Source organism: Podarcis raffonei, chromosome 3, assembly GCF_027172205.1.
Source record: "Podarcis raffonei isolate rPodRaf1 chromosome 3, rPodRaf1.pri, whole genome shotgun sequence".
NCBI lineage: Eukaryota > Metazoa > Chordata > Lepidosauria > Squamata > Lacertidae > Podarcis > Podarcis raffonei.
The window spans coordinates 30,787,467-30,810,193 of NC_070604.1; the positions used below are offsets into that span (position 1 = coordinate 30,787,467).

Here is a 22,727-nt window from a genome sequence, read left to right on the forward strand (position 1 = left end):
GAGGAGGAGACTGGGTGTCAAACAGCTTTTATGTTGGAAGAGGTTTAAGAAACGCCCACTGACGGATTCTGCTAGTGACTGAAGCAGCCACGATGAGAAGGGGCTGTGCAGTCAGAAAGGTTTAACCAGGCAAATTAGCCTAGAGAAGCACCAGTTTACGCACGAGTAACTCATACCCATTACAGCATGGAATTCTGGAAATGTCATGAAATGGAAGACTTCCAACCTGGCAAACAGCCAAATATAAAAGAGGGTGTTGATTAAGGTCATGTGACTTTCCTAGCACTCATTTCAAGATGAGCCTGAATCTAAGCATTGTTAAATTGTCATAGAAACCTAGCAACTATTTTGTCGGCTCTTTTCCAGGAATAGACTGAAAATGCTTCAAGACTAATTGGCTTGCTTGGCTTTTCATGTATTAGGATTAATGCGATCAGCAGAAAACTTAGAAACCTGACATATTCTCTAAAGCCTGCCATTCAGATTTAACAATTGGAGATGCACTTCTTAAACTCCTAAGGAACCTGAATTCATGGGGAATTCGGTTCACTGATGAACACAAGCTAGCTGCCAAGTGCTCTTCACATCCTAACCCTTGCAGTGCACTGGTCACGGCTCAATCCAGTGTTGAATTGGGCTTCCTAAGGATTGGCCTGCAAGCATCGCCCCTTTTGGTCCTACAGTTGTAGGAAAGTTTAGACTGAGATGGATTATTCTTACAGCCAGTTAACAACCCACTCCTATAGACATCTATATCTACTGAGAAGGAAATCCTACTGAATCCAGTGAGATTTATACCAAGGAAAATGGGTGTGGGATTTGCACCATGATCCTTCTATGACAGGAACATAGAGTTACCAGAGGGGTGTGGTGGGGGCAAGGACAGATTAAACTTTCCATCAGGTCAGGATAGCAAGTTTATGCAGACAAGGCCTTATTATAGGCATATTTAAATGCCTTAAGATGCTGAACTGACCGTGCATGTATATCACGATTCCCATACACCTTTGAGACAATGACATACAGATACCTCATGAGGTCATCTAAAGAGGTCTTCATGCCTCATTATGTTTCTCACCTGAGCTTTGGCTTGTGGGGATACAGCAAGAGGTAATTTTGGTTGTGGCACCAACAGAGGCTGTAGGGTAAATGGGGCACTATCCCACCAACTTCAGTCTGCCTTCAGCCACCCCCGACTTGCCTGGCTTCTTAGTCATATCCAGCTCAGGGAGTGTTGTTGACTGTCAATTTCCTCTTTCTTATTCTCCATGTTGCTTGTTGGAGAACTCAGCAGAGAGAAGATAAGAGGCAAGGTTTAGTGGGCTCTGCCTTTACCTACTGTGGGCTTTCTGTCTTCTGCCCTACCAGTCCCAATGAGCACCACCCAGCACTGTGTGGAATCTATGGTACGGAAATCCCTGCCCCTAACGATTCATTTGTCTCCCTATTTACCACGGCTGCTCCATCACCATAACACTCCCCCCCCCGCAAAAAAACCCTTTCACCATAGCATTTTATTTCTGCTGTAGTGTTGGCTCTTCCTAGTTTCTCCCTTTCTTTTGTGTTACTTTTGTGTGTGTCATGGGGTTTTTATATTTTGTGCTTTTTATAAACAGTCCAGAGCACTTGTTGCTTTGTTGGCAGTAGAAATGGGGGGGGGGGGAGAGAATAAGGATAACTTCCTTCATTAAGCCCTTCTGTGCCTAGTTTCTCTCAGCATTGCTCACACAGCTCTTTTTTTCCTCCTTTTGGTCCACAACAAGACAAAGGACAAGTAAATATCACTAATGTGTAGCTCCAAGCTCCCCATACGCCAGAAGTGGGGGAACCTGTGGCCCGCCAGATATTGCTGGACTACAACATCAATCAGCCCCAGGCCACGCTGTCAGTGGTCAAGCATAATGAGTGTTGTAGTGTTTACCCAAGGGCCACAGAATCCTCATCCTTCGTTTAAGCTAAGCAAAGTAAACTACAAACAAAGTCTGACACGGCTCTGCTGGAACCACACAGAATTAGCATCTGGTTTGTTTTCCACTGAACATCCAGGAGGTCCTCATACTGTATTCCTTGGCCCAATGAACTCCCTCCAGATATCATGCTGCTTCTGTGTACATAATTTGTAAAGGCAAAAGCACTGGCTTCAGAGAATAATCATGCCAGCTATTAAAACTTTCTGCCATTTGCTCTAATCCTAATATGAAAAAGCCAAGTAGGCCAGTTGTTACTCTCCAAGCATTGTCAGTCCCAAATTACTGGGAGAACTGCTAGGTTTCTATGACAACTGAGAAGCAAGCACTACAGTCTCATTTTGTAACGTGTGACCTTGTTCTTAGTTTCTTGTTTTGTAGTTCTGTTTGACAAACCTCGAGGAAGATGTGTTGGGACTTAGGGAGGAAGACTGTAGCTCCGTAGTGGGTAGCCTGCTTTGCAGGCACAAAGCTCCAGGTTCAATCCCTGGCTGCTGCCTGTCAGTATCAGTTAGATGGGCTAGTGGTGTGACTTAATATAAGACAGCTTCTTTTGCAGTGAAATTTCTGCAGTGCCGTGTTTTGTGAAAACGCTGCATAGTTTCAAATTTTCCTTTCCCACCTTTCATTAGAGGTTCAGGGCTATGGTTAGCCTCTTGTTTGTTTAACAAAGACAGACAGGATTTTATCAGTGCTTTAAAACACTAACTTGGTTTTTCAGAACAAGTGTTTTTGCAGACTGCAGTCTTACTTTGTCAGGAATGGAACTAAAGAGCAGGAAACGGATGAAGGTTCCAGTTTGAATGTTAAAAGAAATCGCACATATATCTAAAAAGTATACACTTTTTCTTTCTTTTATCAGGTTTAGTGACAAGAGAGGAATCCATAACAAAAATCCCAGGGTGATGGCTCCCAACACTTTCATAACACTTTAAGTACCTTGGGAAATAGAATAGCACCTAAAACAGTAGGTAAAGGTAAAGGGACCCCTGACCATTAGGTCCAGTCGTGACCGACTCTGGGGTTGCGGCGCTCATCTCGCTTTACTGGCCAAGGGAGCCGGCGTACAGCTTCTGGGTCATGTGGCCAGCATGACTAAGCCGCTTCTGGCGAACCAGAGCAGTGTACAGAAACGCCGTTTACCTTCATGCCGGAACGGTACCTATTTATCTACTTGCACTTTGACGTGCTTTCAAACTGCTAGGTTGGCAGGAGCAGGGACCGAGCAACGGGAGTTCACCCTGTCGTGGGGATTCAAACTGCCGACCTTCTGATTGGCAAGCTCTAGGCTCTGTGGTTTAACCCACAGCGCCACCCGCGTCCCACCTAAAACAGTACCTCTCCCAATGTCAGCCACATTGGGCCAGTATTGGGTGCAGGAGCGGAGGAAGGGGAGCCGGTGGGGGCGGCCCACCCTGGGTGTCATTACGGAGGGGGGTGACACTTGGCGCGCCGCCTGCCTGCGACTCCCAAGCCTACTCCGAGCCATCGGGGGAAGGGGCAGAGCTGCACCACCTTGCTGCCGCCCTTCACCCCTTCATTTTGACAGCTTGAAGAGGCTTGGGGCAGGTGACGCGCCATTGCGGCCCCCCCCCCGGTCCCAGGCTGCTTCCTGGGGGCGGAAACCTCCCCCAAGCTGTCGAAAGGAAGAGGGAAGGCTGCTGGCAAAGCGGCGCAGCTTCCTCCCTGCCCCTGGCCAGGAAGCAGCACATGGGCAGCTCGCTCCACCCCCTTGGGTGCTTGCCCCACCCCTGGGATTCTCGCCCCACCCCATGGCCCCGCCCCCGGGTGCCAGAGCAGCTAGCTCCACCTCTGATTGGGTGCTGTCTGGTTTCCACTGACCCATGAAAGTGAGTTGGATTCTCCTCAGGGTGGAGAAGGGTCTGGAGAATCCCCAGAAAACCACATGGCAGGAAGAGGGGAATCATTCCTCCAGGCAAACAGAAATGCTTGTTTTAATGTGACAACTGGAAGTATGTGATGCTGAAATTCCTCCCAAAGTACTTACATGGTGTGTGTTTTTAATTGTATTGTTTTGCAGCTTTGTTGTCTGCTGGTGTCTTTGACCCTTATCCCCACATCTCACCATTTCCAAAGTAATTTTCCATTTCAATGATTCTTCTTAAGAGGTTGCTTCTGCCCACTGCTCCTGTCCTGCATTCTGATAAGGTCAACAGTGCCCCCTAGTGCAACTCCAATCAAACAACTTCTCTGGAAGTCTGCAACAGACATAGCCTGTCATTTAATCCCATTTCTTTCGATTCTGCATCAGAACTGGCTCGAGTTTTGGACATGCAAGTGCAGAGTTGTTAGCCTCTTTAAAAAAAAAATCAGACCACTAGTATCAGAAATGGAGTCTCTCTCACCACGGAGTAAAATTTTGGTCAGAGTCTGGCTTTTTGTGGTCTCAAAGTCCCATTACATGCAACCAGCTGGGTTTGGAGACAGTGTTTCCTCAAAACGTATTGGGAACCAAATCTACTGTGCATCTGTATTCGTGCTACAGAAAGCAATGTTTCCAAATGCATGGAAAGAGATAACCACTAAAAAAAGGATAATCTGGACGAAAGAGCTGGCAGACTCATATGCTACCAGTTTTCATAACATCGTTTCTCCTATTTGCAGATAAGGGAGTAACATAACTTCACTTGCATTTATAAAAAGTAATGTCTGAACAGGCTCCAGATAGGCCAGATTCTATTAAATCTCCAGATTTCATTTATAAAGTCACATTGCTCATGGTATGTTTCAAAACACACTGCACACTGTTCAGTAAGTGAATTGTAGGTCTGCTGTGGAAGTTGGGGTTGTTTGCGTCTTTTTGCAGTGACTCCTCTCATCAAGTGAAGGGATAAAACAGTTGTTTTTAAATGCATCGCATTGTGTAAGTTAAATAGCACCAAACAGATGGAGAAAAACAATTCCAGGCCTCTCTTTTTTTTAAACTACTGTTTAATCAGATTTGAAAGACACAAATTAGAAAAACATTTATAGGCAAGTTAAAAACACCTTTTAAAACATAGCAGTCTGCTACTTGTACGTAGCATCTCTTGAGACAAAACTAGAAATAAGTAATTATTAAAATATCACATCACAGTGTAAACTAACACAGTGGTATTTTAAATTACCATACACCAAGACCTAATTTTATGGATCTGTTGAAAAATAACAATTTTTAAAAAATATATTTATATATATATATTGGAATAATAAAAATGAAACTCATGGGCAATGCCTTTATATTTTGAATCGGGGAAGGCAAATTGAGGAAATACTGCAACTATCCACTTTTGAAGCATATTCTCATCTCAAAAAGCAGATTATCTGAGGAGGGAGGGAGCATAACTATCTCTGCATTGAACTAAGAATAGACCCCTTCAATATGTGGCCAGGTAAGAAATAGCTAAATTTCATATTTATATTCCTATATTGAATAATTTTATATTATTTTAATTATCATGAATTGGGGTGCTAGTTTCCTTTCAATACACATATAGAAATTTCTCTCTGAGCTAGCATCCGCTTGAGGTCTGTTTCAAGAATAACTCTCTACATACTACTGTATTTGCATGACATTTTTGCCACTGTAAGACACATCCAAAGACTTCAAAGAGAGTCAAAATCAATGAACATTGAAAACAAAGGTATGAAATGAGACCGTCATTAAACATTAAGAACCTGACAAAATACATTCAAGGCAACAACAACAACAAAAAGTGTAGGCGAATGCTCCTTTTATAAAACCTTTTCTGGTCTAAGTGCCGATATGCACAGCTAAACGATGTTCTGAGTCATCTACCGGTGGAGGCAGCACATCTCGCATGTTAAGTGGGAATACAAGAGCCCAAATGAGCCCGACGTGTCTTGTAGCAACAGCGAACCAGACGATGAAGCCAAAGAGGCTCACCTGAGTAAATGCCAAAAGTAACAGCAGTTGTTTTTTTCCAGACGGGCAGGACAGTGGGGCTGAATAAAAGGGTAGAAAGAGAGCTTCCCGTATTTTCAAGTGGGTCCAGGATCGAAGTCACATACCAGGGTTAAAGTATCAGCGAGTGGCACGGAAAGTTGCACAAGTGGAAATGTGCTTGCGCAACAGTACTTTCCCGTCCCTTCCAATCTACCACAGCCCCCTCTAAACAGCCTCTTCTGCGAAGAGGGGCCCTCAGACAAGGCCTGAGATCTAGCAAGAGGAGAGGGGTTGCCTAAAATTGGGAGGCAGCTGGCAGAAAATTCACCATCCCACTGCAACTTCACATCCCATCCCATCCCAGGGCTTTCCAGAGGGTCCCCTGATCCCCCAGAGAGGATTCTCGGGATTCTGTGGGAAGATGGGGGCGAGAAAGTCCCACTGCACCATGAGAAATCTGCTCAGGCAAAGATTGGATGCAGCCCACTGTTTCAGGGTTTTAAAAAACAGCCACTCATCCGAAAGCAACCAACTTCTTACTTTGCAAAAGGATTCCAATACTCTATTGTTGCTCACACAGCAGGTTGCCCAGATATAGTAGACATCAGTGGCTGAATGAATATTTGCAGTGAATGTCATCCAAAATAAAAACAATAGAGCAAGAAACTGCAAATATTAAATTTGAAGTGCATGTGTTTGCTTAATGCCAGGCTTCAAAGTGTGAGCCTTAAGACCACACATAGTTTTCTATAATCTTAGCAGGAACGAGAGCAAAAACCTACCAGAACCAATTAATAGCATGGGAAATGGCTCAACTTTTAAGACAACGGCTTAGAAACCTTTGAGACCAGTCATCTAACTAAGGATGGTACTATGCAGCTACTGCTCTTGCCAAGGTGGGGCAACAGTCTACCACCATCCCAATATTGTTAGCTCCAGCTCACAAAAGCCAAAGTCCACTTCAATGTCACACAGCCTGACAATATCCAAGAGATGAGAGCTTCAGCCATACAACATAGGCAGTCCTGGCACCTGCTATGCATGGGTAGCCCTACGGACTTCAATGGCACTTATGCATGAGTAATTAGGACAGGACTCCAGGAAAGTAGCCACGTTAGCAAAAACAAAGTGTTTGGTGGCACCTTAAAAGATGAGGCCAGGTCCAGGCACCCCATGCAGAAAAGCACTGATCTGCGTGTCCTGTAGGGGGTGGTGTTCAGATTTCCCCCATGGCACTTCGGCTCTTTGTGCCAAACTGAATGAGGAACCTTACCTCACTGATTTGCATTTGGAAAACTCCAGGGTTAATCCCATTAAAAGGATCTTGCAAAGGACATGTGGAGGATCTCCACCCAACCCCCGTGCAAGTTGCTACTAGTCACAGTAGCTGATACTAAGATTGATGGTCAAATAGTATTGATACAAGGCAGCCTACTAGGTTCCTATGCTTTTTCAGGTGTCCCCAACTTTTAAGATTGTGTTTTTGGGGAGGGTACAAGGCCGAACAGTAGGAAGAGAGAGCATGTGGCTCTTTGGATCCTAGCCTAACCATTTTATTATTAAAGGAACTGATTGGGTGATTGGATTCTGGTCCTTTGACAAATCATTTCTTTAAACAGCAACGTTCAAATGCTAAGTTTCTCAAAACAATGTACTACAAAATGCATCATCAAAAGCAAAATATCCTTTGCAAAAGTGACAGTTACCCCTTAAACAACTTACAAGTGTCAAATTTCAATTGGATGCCAAGGCTTTTAAGATACCCTACTTTTAAAGCTAAAACTCTGCTGAATATGGAGCCCGTTGTGTCAGTATATTCCTTTAAGAATATATGGAAATGTTTAAGAGTCACAGGTAGCTGTTAGGACAAGTCAGGTTCATGTTAAATTGCAAGCAGTCAGAATTGACTTCAGAATGCAAATTTGTAAATGCACTTTATATAAAAAGGCGGCAGGCAATAATAGTAAGTTATGTTTAGCCAATGGAGACATGTATAAATTAGGTTCAGATGAATCCTAACTTAATTTATGGAGTGGCAATTAGAAGTTAAAGGCTGATTTGGAATACTAAGATTTTGCAGTGATTTCCTCTGGCTGAAATCACTATTTGAAAATATCAACTCACTTAGAATTAGACAAATGGTGGTGTTGTTTTTTCTAATTCCTGGTTCCAATCCAGTGGGAGTAAAGAGTGTTTCTCACCGAAACGAATGCAACAAAGTAAGCCACAAGTCCTGATTAACTTTAATCTCATTACTTTGATTGAGAATAATGCTATAATCCTTTACTGCCTACGTGGGAATAATCCATTAAACTCAACCGACTTACTTTTGAGTAGATATGTATCGGTTAGTTTGCACTGGTAGTTTGAACCAACTGCGGCTATAATGAAGCCTAATTCATGCGCAGCTAAGCATGTATTTTGTTTACAGTTGGAAGAACTAGAGAGTCATACAATTAATTGCTTATCTTGAGCTCAATTTTCAATCTAGTATAGGACTAGATATAACGAAGCAGAGAATCAGTTGTGTATTCACTGTGCAACTCAATGCATGTTGGAGTCCCACTGCAGAACTTTATATTCATGTTTGCAAATGTATGATGTCAAAAATATATTATTTGCAAGTGTCAATCAATGTAGATACTATGCAACTATAATATTCATGCAATAATCCAAATAGCATCACAGTATTATGTTAACAGGCAGTGGAGAAGACAACTGGATTTTAAGGAATTAATCCTTTCCACTTCCGTCTAGCCTCAGTGCAACTTTTGGCTTGGTGTGGATGGAATACATTCCACACTTCCTTCTCAGGTCCTTGGAGTCAGAGTTGGTTTGGAAAAGCGGGCGTAGCCTTGCTTTGTTTCAGTGATGGACAGATAAGTAAGATATGGATAAAAGAACCTTTGATCTTGCGCCCGTTCACTATTCTAGTTCCAACTGAGGCCACTGCTATTGCTATAGGCAGGGTCAGGCCACTTTATTTATGCTGCTTTTTATAAAATCCCACCCAAGGAGCTCAAAGTGGCATACATGGCTCTCCCCCTCTCCATATTATCATCATCATAACAACCCTCTGAGGTAGGTTAGGTTAGTCTAAGAGAGGGTGACTGGCCCAAGATCGCTGAATGAACTTCATGGCTAAGTGGGAATTTAAACCCTTTTCTCTCAGGTCCTAGTCAAACACCCTAACCACTACACCACACTGCCATCTCAATGTATATGTGTTTGTGGGAAAGTTAGGTTAACCCCCAACCTTTAAACTAGACTCACCTTTAGCTTAATGTATAGAAAGAGGAGTCAGAATGGACCAAGCAAGATGGACTAAGCAGGTTCCCAGTGAATACTGGGAGGGAAGAATGGGCTGCCATTTTGGACACATCTGGTGAATATGCTTGCCCCCAACTCAAACTCTGAGGTTAGCCAGGGTGAGGTGGGGGTCAACTCCTACTGCTGTTAAGAATACATCCCTTTATTTTTCCCCATTTAAGTAAAGAGCTACCATTTGTTGGAAAAAAATAAAGCATTCCACTTGAGTCAACAGTGTGGTGCAGCGGCAAAAAAAGGCTAATGCTATTCTAGGTGGTACCAGCAGAAATACAGTGTCCAGATCAAGGGAAGTAATAGTACCACTCAATTCTGCCTTGGTCACACCACACCTGTGTCCAGTTCTGGGTGCCACAATTTAAGAAGGATAATGTCAAACTGGAATTTGTGCATAGGAGGGTAACCAAGATGATCACGGGTCTGGAAACCAAGTCTTATGAAGAACGGTTGAGGGAGTTGGGCATATGTTGAGGAGATTGAGGGGAGATATCAAATATTTAAAGAGATGTCACATGGAAGATGGAGCAAGCCTGATTTCTCCTACTCTGGAGGCTAGGACCTGAACCAATGGCTTCAAGTTAAAAGAAAGGAGATTCCGACTAAACATCAGGAATAATTTTCCGACAGCAAGAGTTGTTTGACAGTGGAACAGACTCCCACCAGAGGTGGTGGACTCTCCTTCCCTGGAGGTTTTTAAGCAGAGGTTGGATGGCCACACGTCATGTATGATCCACTTGAGATCCCTGCATTGCAGTGGGTTGGACTAGATGACCTTTGGAGTCCCCTTCAACTCGACAATTCTATGATTCTATGGACAATGTTGGGGATGGGGGAACCTGTTACTAGATTACCCTACCTCCCCTGACAGAGATCCTGTGGTATGTGAACACACTCAGAAACACAAAAAGCCACCTCTCTTGTGTTGAACTCCCATCAGCAATATATGGAACTCTTCCCTTGCAACTTCTCCCTATGCATTTCTTTAGTATAATAATAATGGAATAATGCTGTGTGTTAGCACAATTTCCAAAGATATTACAAGTTTATTTATTCTAACACTAATATTCATTTCCATGACACAAGTCAGTGTGAAAGCCCTTATCTTCAAATACATATTCCATTCTGCGTTTCCGTTCTAACAATGAGATCAACAACATGCGTTAGTTTGCAGTTTCCTTAGACAGAATGCAACTGTCTCTAACTATCCCGGGATATCAAGGAGGCAGACCATGAAAAGAAGTGGAACACTCTAAACAAGAAATATATCCTATTTCTTACTCTTGATTCTAACATGAATCTGTGCGGATTACGATGCTTTGAGATTTCTACATGTGGAAAATGCATTTGTTTTCTACATCCCTAACAGCAAAGAGCTAATTTTACCTTTCTCTGCTCACTTAAAATATTCAGTCAGCTGCTATATACTGTATTAGGGGAGGGATGAGGAACTTGGGAGTCCAACAACATCTGACCGCATATATCATCTGTCCCAGCCAGCATAGCAAATGGCTGATGGGAGTTGTAGTCCGACAAGATCTGAAGGGCCACAGGTTCCTATTACTGAGATACAATATTATTGGAAATAAAATTGTTTTAGAAACAATTCAGTCCTGATTTTCATTACTTTTGCTGTGGCACTTCCTTTACATTTTAAATGTTAAAATGGTTCCCGTTTACTAAAGACGAAGAAAATGGTATGCAAAGAAGAAAAATAAAAATTATAGCCCTTTAGTACTTCAATTCTTTAGCAGTTGTTAATGTTCACCAGAAAGTGATTAATATGTATCAACTCCTTTGATATAGTTTCAAAATAAAATTGTTAGAGAACAGAACAGTTGGGAATATTTTATCAAAAAGTACAGTATGACCCTCCATGAATGAAATCCTGGTTTAGGGATTTCCTAAATCACAGGTTCTCCAGTGTTACAGGATATATAATGTCAAAGATGAGCTAGACAATACCTATTTAACAATTTCACTCTTTGTTTAATATAAACTGAATTATAACCATAATATAATCTGGCTATACTTATATCATAAGCACTTTCTCACACTATTTTTTAAATTTTTTTTTACATCTCTGACAAAAATTTCCAAGTGACTTTATCTTAAGGTCACTCTTATTTTTACATGACAAAAAAGGATGAGTTTTACTGGAAAGTTGTGGCTTTAACAGAAACTCTGTGAGTGTCTTATTATGGCTGCCATTTTGTATCTAGTTGCAAAACTCATATATACTGATAGAGCAAAAAAGAAAAGAACCCATAAAACTAGAGCATTTCACCCTGAAAAGGGTGAATTTTGATTTTAAAAAAGAAATTTGCCAAGAGTTCTTATAATGAGTGTTGATCAAATGAACCACTTCTGCATTGGCAATTGTTTGCAGTCCTGAACTGCATGAATTTGATATACTAAGAAAACCCTCCAAATACTGAGATGCTTATTGCAATTCCTTCTTATCAGATGCTATAATTGACTTCCTACTTCCATTTCTCTGTTTCCCCCCAAAAAAAACCCCATATTTGAACTATGCTTCCCACATATTATGAAAATACCACTTAGAAACATTATTTCAGTAGATAGAGGGTTTAAGGCAAGGCATTTGCTTGTTAAAGATATTTTCCTTCTGTTACTCTGAATTGACACAATGACCCACCATCCCCGTAAGTGCCTTGAGATGCGCAACATACATTCAGCAAAGGGGCACACCTATGACCCAATGGACATATGCTGCAAGTCCTGAGTGCCCATTGAAATAATGGTAATATTTTCACATAAGGCATGATCCACAGGAACATGGCACGGGAGAGGTTAATTTGCTTTGTTTCCATTCTTACTAGTGTATTCAATATTCCCTAGGGATATATAGCATTCTTTCCTTACTAACCCATCTTTTCCAGACAAATACAACAACCCCTTTTAAAAGGTGCTATAAACGGGTTTCGAAATATAAAATATATCCATCATAGCATCTCCTAATCATTGCTTCAGTGTTGTATTTCTGCAGGTGATTTCTCTTTTCTGATTGAAACTATTTGCCGTGGAGTAACTGTTATGTCCCATGACGCCTTTTTCTTCTTCCTCCTCTCTTCCTCCTCCTGGTTGACCCTGCTTTTTGGACCAAGAGGGCTGGATGCTTTCTTGCTCTTTATTTCCTTTTTGAGTTCTTTTCAACGGAGATATCAACAGTACTAAAATGCAGGCTATGTGGAGGCAGAAGTAACAGGAACTAAGCAAATAAAAATAAAAATAGGGGAGGAAACCATATTAAGTCAAATTGAACTTGGGAGTGTTTTGTGACAAAGCTATAAACACTGACCTACTTGTCAGAAGGCCTGCTATGCTAAGCACCAAGACCTCAAGCAGCATGGAAGGATCAAGGCATCTGTTCCTTCTAGGGGAATGCAACCCCATCCAGAACTGGCAGCCCCCCATCTTCCTGGACTTGAGAACCTCCCACACTCAGAACCTCCATCGATTCATTACACTTCCCCAATGTTCTGTCCTACATAGCTGTCCAAAAGCTTGGGGAACAAGACGGACCCTTGGGAAACCCTGCAAGTAAGGCGCCGGGCAATATCCCTCCATTGCTACTCTCCAAAATCAGCCTCTGAGGCAGCAGCGAAATCACTGTGGACACAGTGTCCCCCATCTCCCAGCCCCCCAGAGCCACTGCAGGAGGGTACCATGGTCAACAGTATTGAAAGCTTCTGAGAGCTGGAGGGCAACAAACAAGACTGCAGTTCCCTTGTCCCTCTTCCAACAAAGCTCACTGGTACAGGGTGACCAAGGCTGTTTGAGTGCCATACCCAGGTCTGAAATCCAACTGGAATGGGTCCAGATAATAGGCTTCTTCCAAGCATGTGATGGTACCTGGATGACCATCACCTTCTTAAGAAACTTGTCAAAAAAAAGTGGATGATGGCCACTGGGTGCTTCTTGGTCAACACACCTGGGTTCAGATTTTCTACTTTAACTCCATAACCTTCCCTCGCCCACCTGCCCAATCCTTCCACCAAGCATCAAATTTCATATGAAATTCTCTGCAAATGGAGTTGAAGACTAGATTACTACTTGTTCAGCTTTTGGGGGCAGGGGAAGAGAACCCCTGAATAATTCCACTTGCTGTTTAAATCTTTTTTAAAAACACAAAGTGTCAACTCACCTGTAAAACAGGTACGATGGTTTTACGGAGAGAAGTACAAATGGGACCACCGTGTAACTTATTGCTACTTGAGTCATCATCCATGTCATGATATCATAACATAATTTAATGGCTGGGGAGTCAATGAAGTAGTGCCTAATGTTCTTTCTAATCTAAACCAAAAAAGAGGGGAAATAATTAGTAGGAGAACCAGGATCGTCATCACAGAATAGGTAGTCATCAGAAGTTACAAGAAACTATATCTAGACGCAGCCAAAATACAGAAAGCCTACAGTGTTGATCTTGATTACCTATTGATCCAATAAGTGTTTTCATAACATTGAAAGTTGTAGTGTGGCCCCTGCTATGTGGTATTTTTTTTAATTAAAATATATATACAGTGGTACCTTGGTTTACAACCATAATCCGTTCCGGAGGTCTGGTTGTAAACCAAAACAGGTTGTAACCCAAGGCGCGCTTTCGCCAATGGGGCCTCCAAAAAAAATATGGGTTGTAATCCAAAAAAAAAAAGGGACATGAACTTCTAGGTTTGTATCTGTATTAAAATGACATTACATTGACTTTATTGTCTTCCCGTTTTCTAATATTATTGTTTGCGTTCTAGTAAAATCCTTCAATTTTTATTAAGATTGAATCACATAGGATGTGATGAATGGCTGTGAAGTGACCCTCAATTCGAGAATCTTCTAGGTTTTCTGCTCTAGTGCCAATAGCAGGGTTGGACGGCAGTGCTCCAGTCAACCAGCATCGCTGCCGCATGCCAAGATGGAGAGGGTGAAAGCAGAGGGCGGGGCCATGCAAAATGCACCAGTGGAGCCAATCCAGCACTGCTGCAGACATGTTTCACACAACTGACCTCACCCCTCCTCCCCTCTATCCCAGTATGCAGTAAGTGACATGGGTGACCAGACATCAGGTGAGTGCCACCGCCCCACCCCTAGCTGGCTGTAATAAATTTCCAGATCAGTTCTTGGCCTCTGTCTGGAATAGGTAAAAACAGTGCATTTGTCTGCTTGTTACTGTCTCTTGCTGGGAACAGACATTCAAATTTATTCACCTGCCACCTCCTCAGTTTCCCATCTTCCTGCACTATGCTTCCAGCTTTACACGAGCATCTCTGGCTTTGACTCTGGATGTTTTTAAGTTATGGAAGAGCTGTTCTTATTAAGTGACCCACTGTGATTACTTATGACTTGGCAACCCTCTGGTAGTTTTATTGCCAAAGCTCCTATTCCCTAATAGGACTAATTATATCCCCCAAACCAATCTTGACAAGACTGCCCACTTAGAGTTACACTGGATGTTATTTTAAATGTGTTCTCTTCATGGAGAAGCAGTAGCTCGGGATCACAGTTTGTGGGGAGAAAGGGTTAAATGTCCCCTTCCTGTCTGCCAGGGTTCCAATCCTGATTACTACCATTTCCCATCAGAGGGGTTGACAAGATGTTGAATGCATTAAATGCATCAATGTCATGTGCAGTTGCTGATAAAGACATACATTCTAGCTGATCTTTGTCAAATAAATTGTTCCAAACATTACTCCCAGGGACTGTTCTATCATTACACAAGGTGAGGCAACCATTTGGCAACCACCAAAGAGGCTCAAGGTCATCCTGAATTAGTCATTCATTGATGCTTTTCCTCTACAATGATGGAAACAGTGTAATAATTTCCATGTTCTGCCACTTCAAGTTTAAAGAAGCACCACACAATTATTCACTTATATTACTCAGACACTGGTGCTTTGGTTGGTTAATTCAGTCAAAAATATGGAAGTGGACTACAAAATGCCTTTTTTAAAAAAAGCAGATATTTTCCTCCCTCCTACAAATTTAAGGTTTTGAAAGTAAACGTTAAGAGCCGCATTGAATCCGCACAATTCTTTGGCAAGAGCAGAGAGGCAGCGGTACTTACAGTTCGTGCTGCCATTGTCATTAGTACTCCTGTTAAGAATGTTAAATAATATCCTGGATATACCCCATGCCAAATGGCTGACAAGATAAAGGTTTGTATTGTTGGACTGAAGGAGGCCCGTTCATAACATACTCTAAAAATCCAAGGAAAAATACATTTATTAAGAACAGGAGGAAGTGAAGCTCAGCAAAAAAGAAAAAAAAAAGTCTAGCAGAAATAACTTAATGTATTTATCATTGGCAGTTTCAAACTTAGAAGGGACTCTGTTCACTGAGTCCCAGCCCCCAATGAACACACAAATCATCTGATAAAATGACCGCTTATCTTAGGAGACAAGGTTTTAGTCAAAGGCCACCCATTTTCTCCTGCATTCACCAAGGCCAGTAAACAATGTGTCTGGTGCTTTTGGCATCTTAGGAATGGCATAACATGACTCTTTTTATGACAGGCTTGTAAGAAAAGAAAAATAGATAGTACCTTTTCAGCCAAAGAGCTGTCTGGATATTCCAGTTATCAAGAAACATCTTGAAACTTGTTGAGAACTGTAAAATTAACACACCGTTATTGTATTTCTGTAAAGCAGAGGTAATCATTATGTCATTACTTAGTGTTTAAAAGAGATCATATTATTATGAAATAAGGTAAAGTAAAAAGGTAAAGAACCCCTGGACGGTTAAGTCCAGTCAAAGGCGATTATGGGGTTGCGGCACTCATATTGCTTTCAGGCCGAGTGAGCCAGTGTTTCCAGGTCATGTGGTCATGTGGACAGCTTTCCGGGTCATGTGGCCAGCATGACTAAACCGCTTCTGGTGCAACGGGACACTGTGACGGAAACCAGAGTGCATGGAAACACCATTCACCTTCCTGCCGCAGCAGTACCTATTTATCTACTTGCACTGGCATGCTATCGAACTGCTATGTTGCCAGGAGCTGGGACAGCACAACGGGAGCTCATTCAGTCGTGGGGATTCGAACTGCTGACCTTCTGATTGGCAAGCTCAAGAGGCTCAGTGGTGCAGACCACAGCACTACCCATGTCCCTTATGCAGTATGTATTGATATGTATTAGTTACAACCTTACTTGGCTACAAGTGATTGCAGAAGGAGGAGGAGGAGGAGGAGGAGGAGGAGGAGGTGGTATGTATTGATGGGCAAATGAAAAAGGTTTTTTTCAGGGGAGGGGACAAAAGTGTAATGTACTTTGAGCCATCTTGGCTGCGTTTTGAAATGTTGTGGCTGATAATCACCTAGACATGCTACACCAATTGGCTCCACCATACGCAAACAGAGATGAAGAAGCTACACTGTCAAAGGTGGGCTCATTATACCAGGAGCATGTCATGACTCACAGTGGGGATGGATTGCCAAGTGTGCCCCTTCCCCTTCCCCTTCCACAACAAACACAGACACCCCTCTATAGCAAGTGCCACAGGACGTGGAAGGGTTTGTCTCAAGGTTTGTCTAAGTATATTTAGGCTATGCCTCTCTTATAGTGCCACTGGGCAAACAAGAGTTTAAAAGGCTAGAAACTGCTGAATACTGCAACAACTGTTATCCTCCAAGAGCTTAACTCAAGAAAGTGGCTTGGGGTCCTGCCATTTGAGAAGGAGCCAAACAAGTACAGCTGGCCCCCCAAAATTAAAAAAATTCTCTTCTTTCAGCCCTGACCCTCTACAACAAAGTTCTGTTCAAGAAACAGATTTCTGAAATTGCAGTAATGAGGGTTCTAAATTGAAAACCTGGAAATGTTGGCTGGGGCTGAATTGTTCACTATACACAGGCACCTAAAAAGTGGCAGAAGTTCCATCACTTGTTTCCTTCTCTTTGATGTGCTCCATTCAAAGCAATGGACCGGCACCATCTACTATGTAGAATGGGAAGACTTCCTCTACATAAGCAATGCACCTTTTCTTCACATGGGAAGAAAGGAGGCGATTCAGCTTCTTCTCTTTTCATAAAGGGAGAATGCAAGTCCTCATTTCCAGTAGAGGAAATGGAACATAAGAAGGAGACAGCGGGAGCAAGATGGCTAGTAACCCAACAGGAGCAATGTGACAAAGCTGCTCATTTTAGCAACCTGAATGCTAGTCTCCATAATTGATTTTAATGCACCAGTGGCAACTGGAATTCTTCCATTCCCGTCTCACGTTATATGCATCTCATTACTAAAGTTATACCAGAAAAGGCCCAATACAAATTCAACTTTCAACATTTTCCATTAACATTTTCAGAAGATCCATATACCAACCTCTATGTGAAGAATTCTTAGATTTGAAATTGAATCCCAGTGCGAGAGCCCATTTTTGTCATATCCTCTAAATCCAAACCCAGCTGCATTATTAATTGCATCTGCTGCAAAGAAAGAAGGGAATAATTGGCAAGAAGCTTAAAAATCATATAAAATGAGATTTACATTTTGGCTTCTTCCGCGTTTTAAGTTTGGAATGTCTACTTAGAAGCTTTCGTAACACCGGTCACAATTTTCAATGAAAAGCCAAGTCTGGTTTTGGCTGGTTTGACCAGACAGACGACGCAAGACATCTAAAACACTTTTCAACGTTGCAATAAAAGAAGTTTCAGTCAAATGAGAAGGGAAAAGGTAATAAAGAATTTTCTCTGCCAGTCTGAAGCCTGAGAAGACTGCATTACTGCTCTCATTTCATGCACACGCCTAACTAATAAAGTATGGACTTCTTGGTATAATGTGGGCTTTGGTGATAATTTAATGTTATAAGTGTATTGTGCTTTTGTAGTCACACAAAAATCTTAATCAGATTTCATTTCAGATGCAACGGAAATGAGAGAAAACCTTACTTATTTCTTTTTGCTTAATAGCCGAACAAAAATGAACTATTCCTCAATACAAACACCTAAACGAAAGAAAAATGTGTCACTTGACATCTTCTGCCACCATAAATATGGTATACTTTCTACAACTGTAGTGACAACAGCTCCCATAACAATACTATTTGCCATCAATCACAGCTATAAAACTTTGTGATGCTTCTGACCCCTACTGGCTCTCTTGTCGTAATATACAGCACTATCAAAAGCAAGTAAGTCTCCCTTTTCCTCCCTCATTAACATAAATAAAACTTTTCCTTCAGAATTATATATTGCTATATTCTAAATGACTAAATGCAAAGTTAACATAAAACTTGCCTTGCTGGCTTATATGAAGGTACAGTGGTACCTCGGGTTACATACGCTTCAGGTTACATATGCCTCAGGTTACAGACTCCGCTAACCCAGAAATAGTACCTTGGGTTAAGAACTTTGCTTCAGGATGAGAACAGAAATCGTGCTCCGGCAGCAGCAGGAGGCCCCATTAGCTAAAGTGGTGTCTCAGGTTAAGAACAGTTTCAGGTTAAGAACGGACCTCCGGAATGAATTAAGTACTTATCCCGAGGTACCACTGTACAGATAATCGGGGGGGGGGGAATGTTGCTGTTTTGAAATCAACTGCTTTTAATTACTGCTTTCAACACACAGAGAGAGATGCACACACCTGTTTTTAAAAGAGCTGTATAAAGATAATGACCATTTATTGTGAAATGCAGGTACCAAAATAAGTAAATTATTCTAATGATGAAAAATGCTTGGGTGAAGTAAAACACAATACAGAGGCTCATGGCACCTTAAAGACTTAACACATTTATTATGGCCTAAGCTTTTATGCACTACAGAGCAGAGTACACTTCATCAGATGCATAAAGTGGCTTTTTTTAGCTGGCAGGATTACACCCACGTGGATGTAGAAGGGAAGCTACTGCGAACAGTGGGGGTAAGCGGTAATGAAATGCAAAAAGCACAGTCTGTGACGCTTGCATTTAAAGCTTAAATGCAGGCGCAGGTGCACACATACACACAAAGCCTAGGGATCATTCACAATGAACTGCACTTGGCAAAAGCAATCCTAAAACGAATGGGTTAAATAATTTAACTTCTGGAGCAGAAGAGGAAACCACTGTCTCTATTTCAGCACAAATGAACAGAATCATTGGTTCTCAAAAGACAGCCTCATAATATATTTTACAATAAATAAAGAGAATCAAAGCAATCACACTCCTCTCTCCCTTTAAAATAATGTTTCATACATCACCCCCCAACTTTATAGCTGACATGCAACATTTTAAAGCTGCAATCCAGTTGAAATAAATTGCTAATGGCTAGCAAATCATTTCATTTATTGCTTCTTATGAAAGCCCAGTTTTATATATGAATGCCTTTTTTTTACTTTTCTAAACCTGTTTCAGATTTATTTCAATCTAAGCACTACAGAAATATTGTTAAATAAGGTCCTCCTACTGCCTTGCAAAAGAAGCCATAGTTCTTTCACCATCCACAGGAGGGCAGTGTCTCAAACATATTCTGCAAACTATGCAACATGACACAGCTTGGCGCAAGAACATTCTTTTTTTAAAAAAAAAAGTCTACTTACCCAACGTCCACGCAAAGTAGTATTTAGGTCTGGCAGCCATAAGAGACAGGTACAAGTAGATAACCCTTGTAGGCAGCGAAGCTGTTGCTTGGAAATGTTCATCGATGTTGTACTCTACAGGCAAAGTTTTGCTAACAGTCATATGAAACAACAAGGATAGTCCGCACACTATGAGTTTCTGCGCCACAGCTGTCTGAAACATGCAAGATGTAAAACTTTGTGAGCATCTTTCAAAAACGAAACTTACAAGCGATGCCATCTTACAGTATAGAAGGTGCCTTATCTTTTTCTTTTTGGCGGGGGGAAGGGTCGACAAAACTCTTACAGTATTGTCTTTGCTTGCCCGAAAGAATAAAAACAAACATTAGAGTCTAAACATGGCCTGACTTATTTCCTAGTAGAAACTGGGATCCCTTTAAACTATGAAATGGGGTTTAAAAAAAGGGGGGGGTTCTAACACCCATTGGGAGAACACTTCCAACAGGTAGCGAGCACTTCCTCGTTAGAGATGCTATCAACCAGCTGTGGACTGAACCATATACATAGTAAGGTTGCTTTTCATCTAAATGCTCCAGACTATAGGAGCCAACTCCTGGGGGCCGAGGTTCCTTTGCCTGCCCCAATAAAATATTTGAGGGGGATGCCCCTCCAGTTGCCATTCAAATGGTGTGTGCGTGCCCAGGACCAAACCTGGGATCTGCTGCTCATAAAAGCACCCACTTGACTACTGAGCTACATCCCTTCCCCATATTTCTGATATTTTACTCTGGATTGCATGTGTTGCTATTGTTTGCTGTTTCCATTTTGCAAGCTGCTCTAGTTACCGTCTGCACAGAAGAAGTAAAGGTAAAGGTAAAGGACCCCTGACTGTTAAGTCCAGTCGCAAATGACTCTGGGGTTTGGTTTCGGCGCTCATCTCGCTTTACTGGCCAGGGAGCCGACGTTTGTCCGCAGACAGTTTTTCCGGGTCATGTGGCCAGCATAACTAAGCCGCTTCTGGCGAAACCAGAGCAGCACACGGAAACGCTGTTTACCTTCCCGCCGGAGCGGTACCTATTTATCTACTTGCACTTTGACATGCTTTCGAGCTGCTAGGTTGGCAGGAGCTGGGACTGAACAACGGGAGCTCGCCCCGTTGCGGGGATTCGAACTGCCGACCTTCCGATTGGCAAGCCCTAGGCTCAGTGGTTTAGACCACAGCACCACCCGCGTCCGCACAGAAGAAGAGCAGGATATAAATATCCAGGAACAAGCAAATCAGAACAGTTGTATCGCTACAACTAAAGAAGCAGGTTTTCTATATTTGTTCCTGCTCTTTCATCATGGTAGGACAGAGTTGGCATAGGGAGCATTCATGTGTTAGACAGATGCTGTCTTGTCCAAGCAGGATGATGCCTCAGGGCACGAACTGGACAAAATTGGACTAGATTGCCCACATGTACATACCATCCCCATGAAACAGATTCAGTTCTTTCTCGCAAGCTGGTTTTCAAGCGTCAGGGTATCTTAAAATATAGTGCCAATATTTTTGAAAAGTTCTCTCGCTACCAAGGCATATACAAATGTGTCTGGGTTTTTTTGTTAACACATGGTAAATAGGTAAATAAATATCTGAAGGGGATCCAAGTTTATGAGACTAATACCTTCTCACACAATCAAGTTAAGAGGAAAATTCAGCACGCAATAACAATTGTATACTAAACAGTCAAGCGGCATGTAATCTAAGAAGATTAGTATATTAGGAATCAAGTAAAAAGAGAGAAAGGGGTAACCAAAACTTGCTATTCAATGCCATCTAATCTGATCTCCTACCAAGACTTGAAAAGTGAAAATTACACCGTTCTAAGAATAAAACCTGCTGTGAACAGGTTTGTAGAGGCACGCTACTGAAGTGCAGGAGTCATTTTAAAAGAAGCAGAGCTTCTAAAGCATTAGTGCTATGTATAAAAATGCAGAGTTGTGCTGGTAAAAGAGGGGTATGTACTTGCAATGACTTCCTGTTAGTTTATGTGCACTGAAACTGTACATTATGTGCACTGAGATGTCAGCCCTGCTGAGTTCAATTGGACTGACTCTCAGGCAACTGGCTGAAGACATGTGGCAACAGAGGGGGGCCTCAAAACAGCATCTCCCTCCCCACCAGATAAGAAGGGGTGAGAGTAGATCTACCTCAGTAACAAAGGGGGGGAAGAGAAAGATGGACATTGGGATTTGCTGACCCAGAGGATCCTGCTGCTTGAAGTGATCACCCTACCTTGCCTCACTAGTAGGCCAGCCCTGCTCTCAGATAAGTGAGTACAGTATAGGATTGCAGCTTTCAAATTACATGAATTTTGTTATTTATGGAGTTACCAAACATCTGTTTCTCAAGGTTCTTTTCTCTGATCAGGTATAAAGTTTTAATTCTGGAAGGTTAATGAGTTTTCAGCAATCCACAGTTAATTTATCAAGTGGCTTTCATTTGAAAACCAGGAAAGAGAAAAGAAATTTTAAATATTACAATCCACTAAGTAAAAGAAGAATAATGTAATAAAACAAAAGTAGCAGAGGGATGAGGGGAAAGGTCGGAAATTTACATGATGATAAATTGTTAAATTAGTGTAAATGAGTTGTAAGGAGGTACTTTCATCTCCAAAGCTGAATGAACGAAGTTTGTTTTTATAATTATAATTCATAGCATTCCTGCTGTATGTTAGCTTTATCATCGCAACATTCTCCCACGTTTTCCTATGATTTTTGGAGCATCTTTATTTTTCCATTGCTGAGCTAAACAGGGTTGCTACTCGCTACCAATTGGAGATCAGCATTAATCAGAGCAAGAAGAATCGTTTTTGGATTTCTGCCATTTCCTGTATTATATGCAAAATGCAATAAACAGTTTTATGCAGTTTCAGAAAATGTGCGCAGAATCTGCCTTAGCTTTTACATCTCCAGTAGTAGTAGTAGTATTTGCCTGTGCATTTTACTCAGCCCATAAGTAGGCAGACAACATTGAAGTGTTGCCTT

At 41.9% G+C, this 22,727-nt stretch overlaps 1 protein-coding gene across 2 annotated transcripts in view; it reads right to left on the reverse strand.

The window, feature by feature from the left end:
- Positions 1–10,313: 10,313 nt before the first annotated feature.
- MBOAT2 (membrane bound O-acyltransferase domain containing 2) overlaps positions 10,314–22,727 on the reverse strand; it is a 70,615-nt gene continuing 58,201 nt past the window's right edge. For both annotated transcript variants that reach the window (XM_053380950.1, XM_053380951.1), the window contains 6 exons: positions 19,722–19,914; positions 17,529–17,632; positions 15,758–15,822; positions 15,281–15,413; positions 13,367–13,518; positions 10,314–12,430 (listed from right to left, as the gene is read on the reverse strand). In XM_053380950.1, the coding sequence (XP_053236925.1) occupies positions 12,181–12,430; positions 13,367–13,518; positions 15,281–15,413; positions 15,758–15,822; positions 17,529–17,632; positions 19,722–19,914 (897 nt within the window). In that variant the 3' untranslated portion in view covers positions 10,314–12,180. The remainder of the gene's footprint in view (positions 12,431–13,366; positions 13,519–15,280; positions 15,414–15,757; positions 15,823–17,528; positions 17,633–19,721; positions 19,915–22,727) is intronic.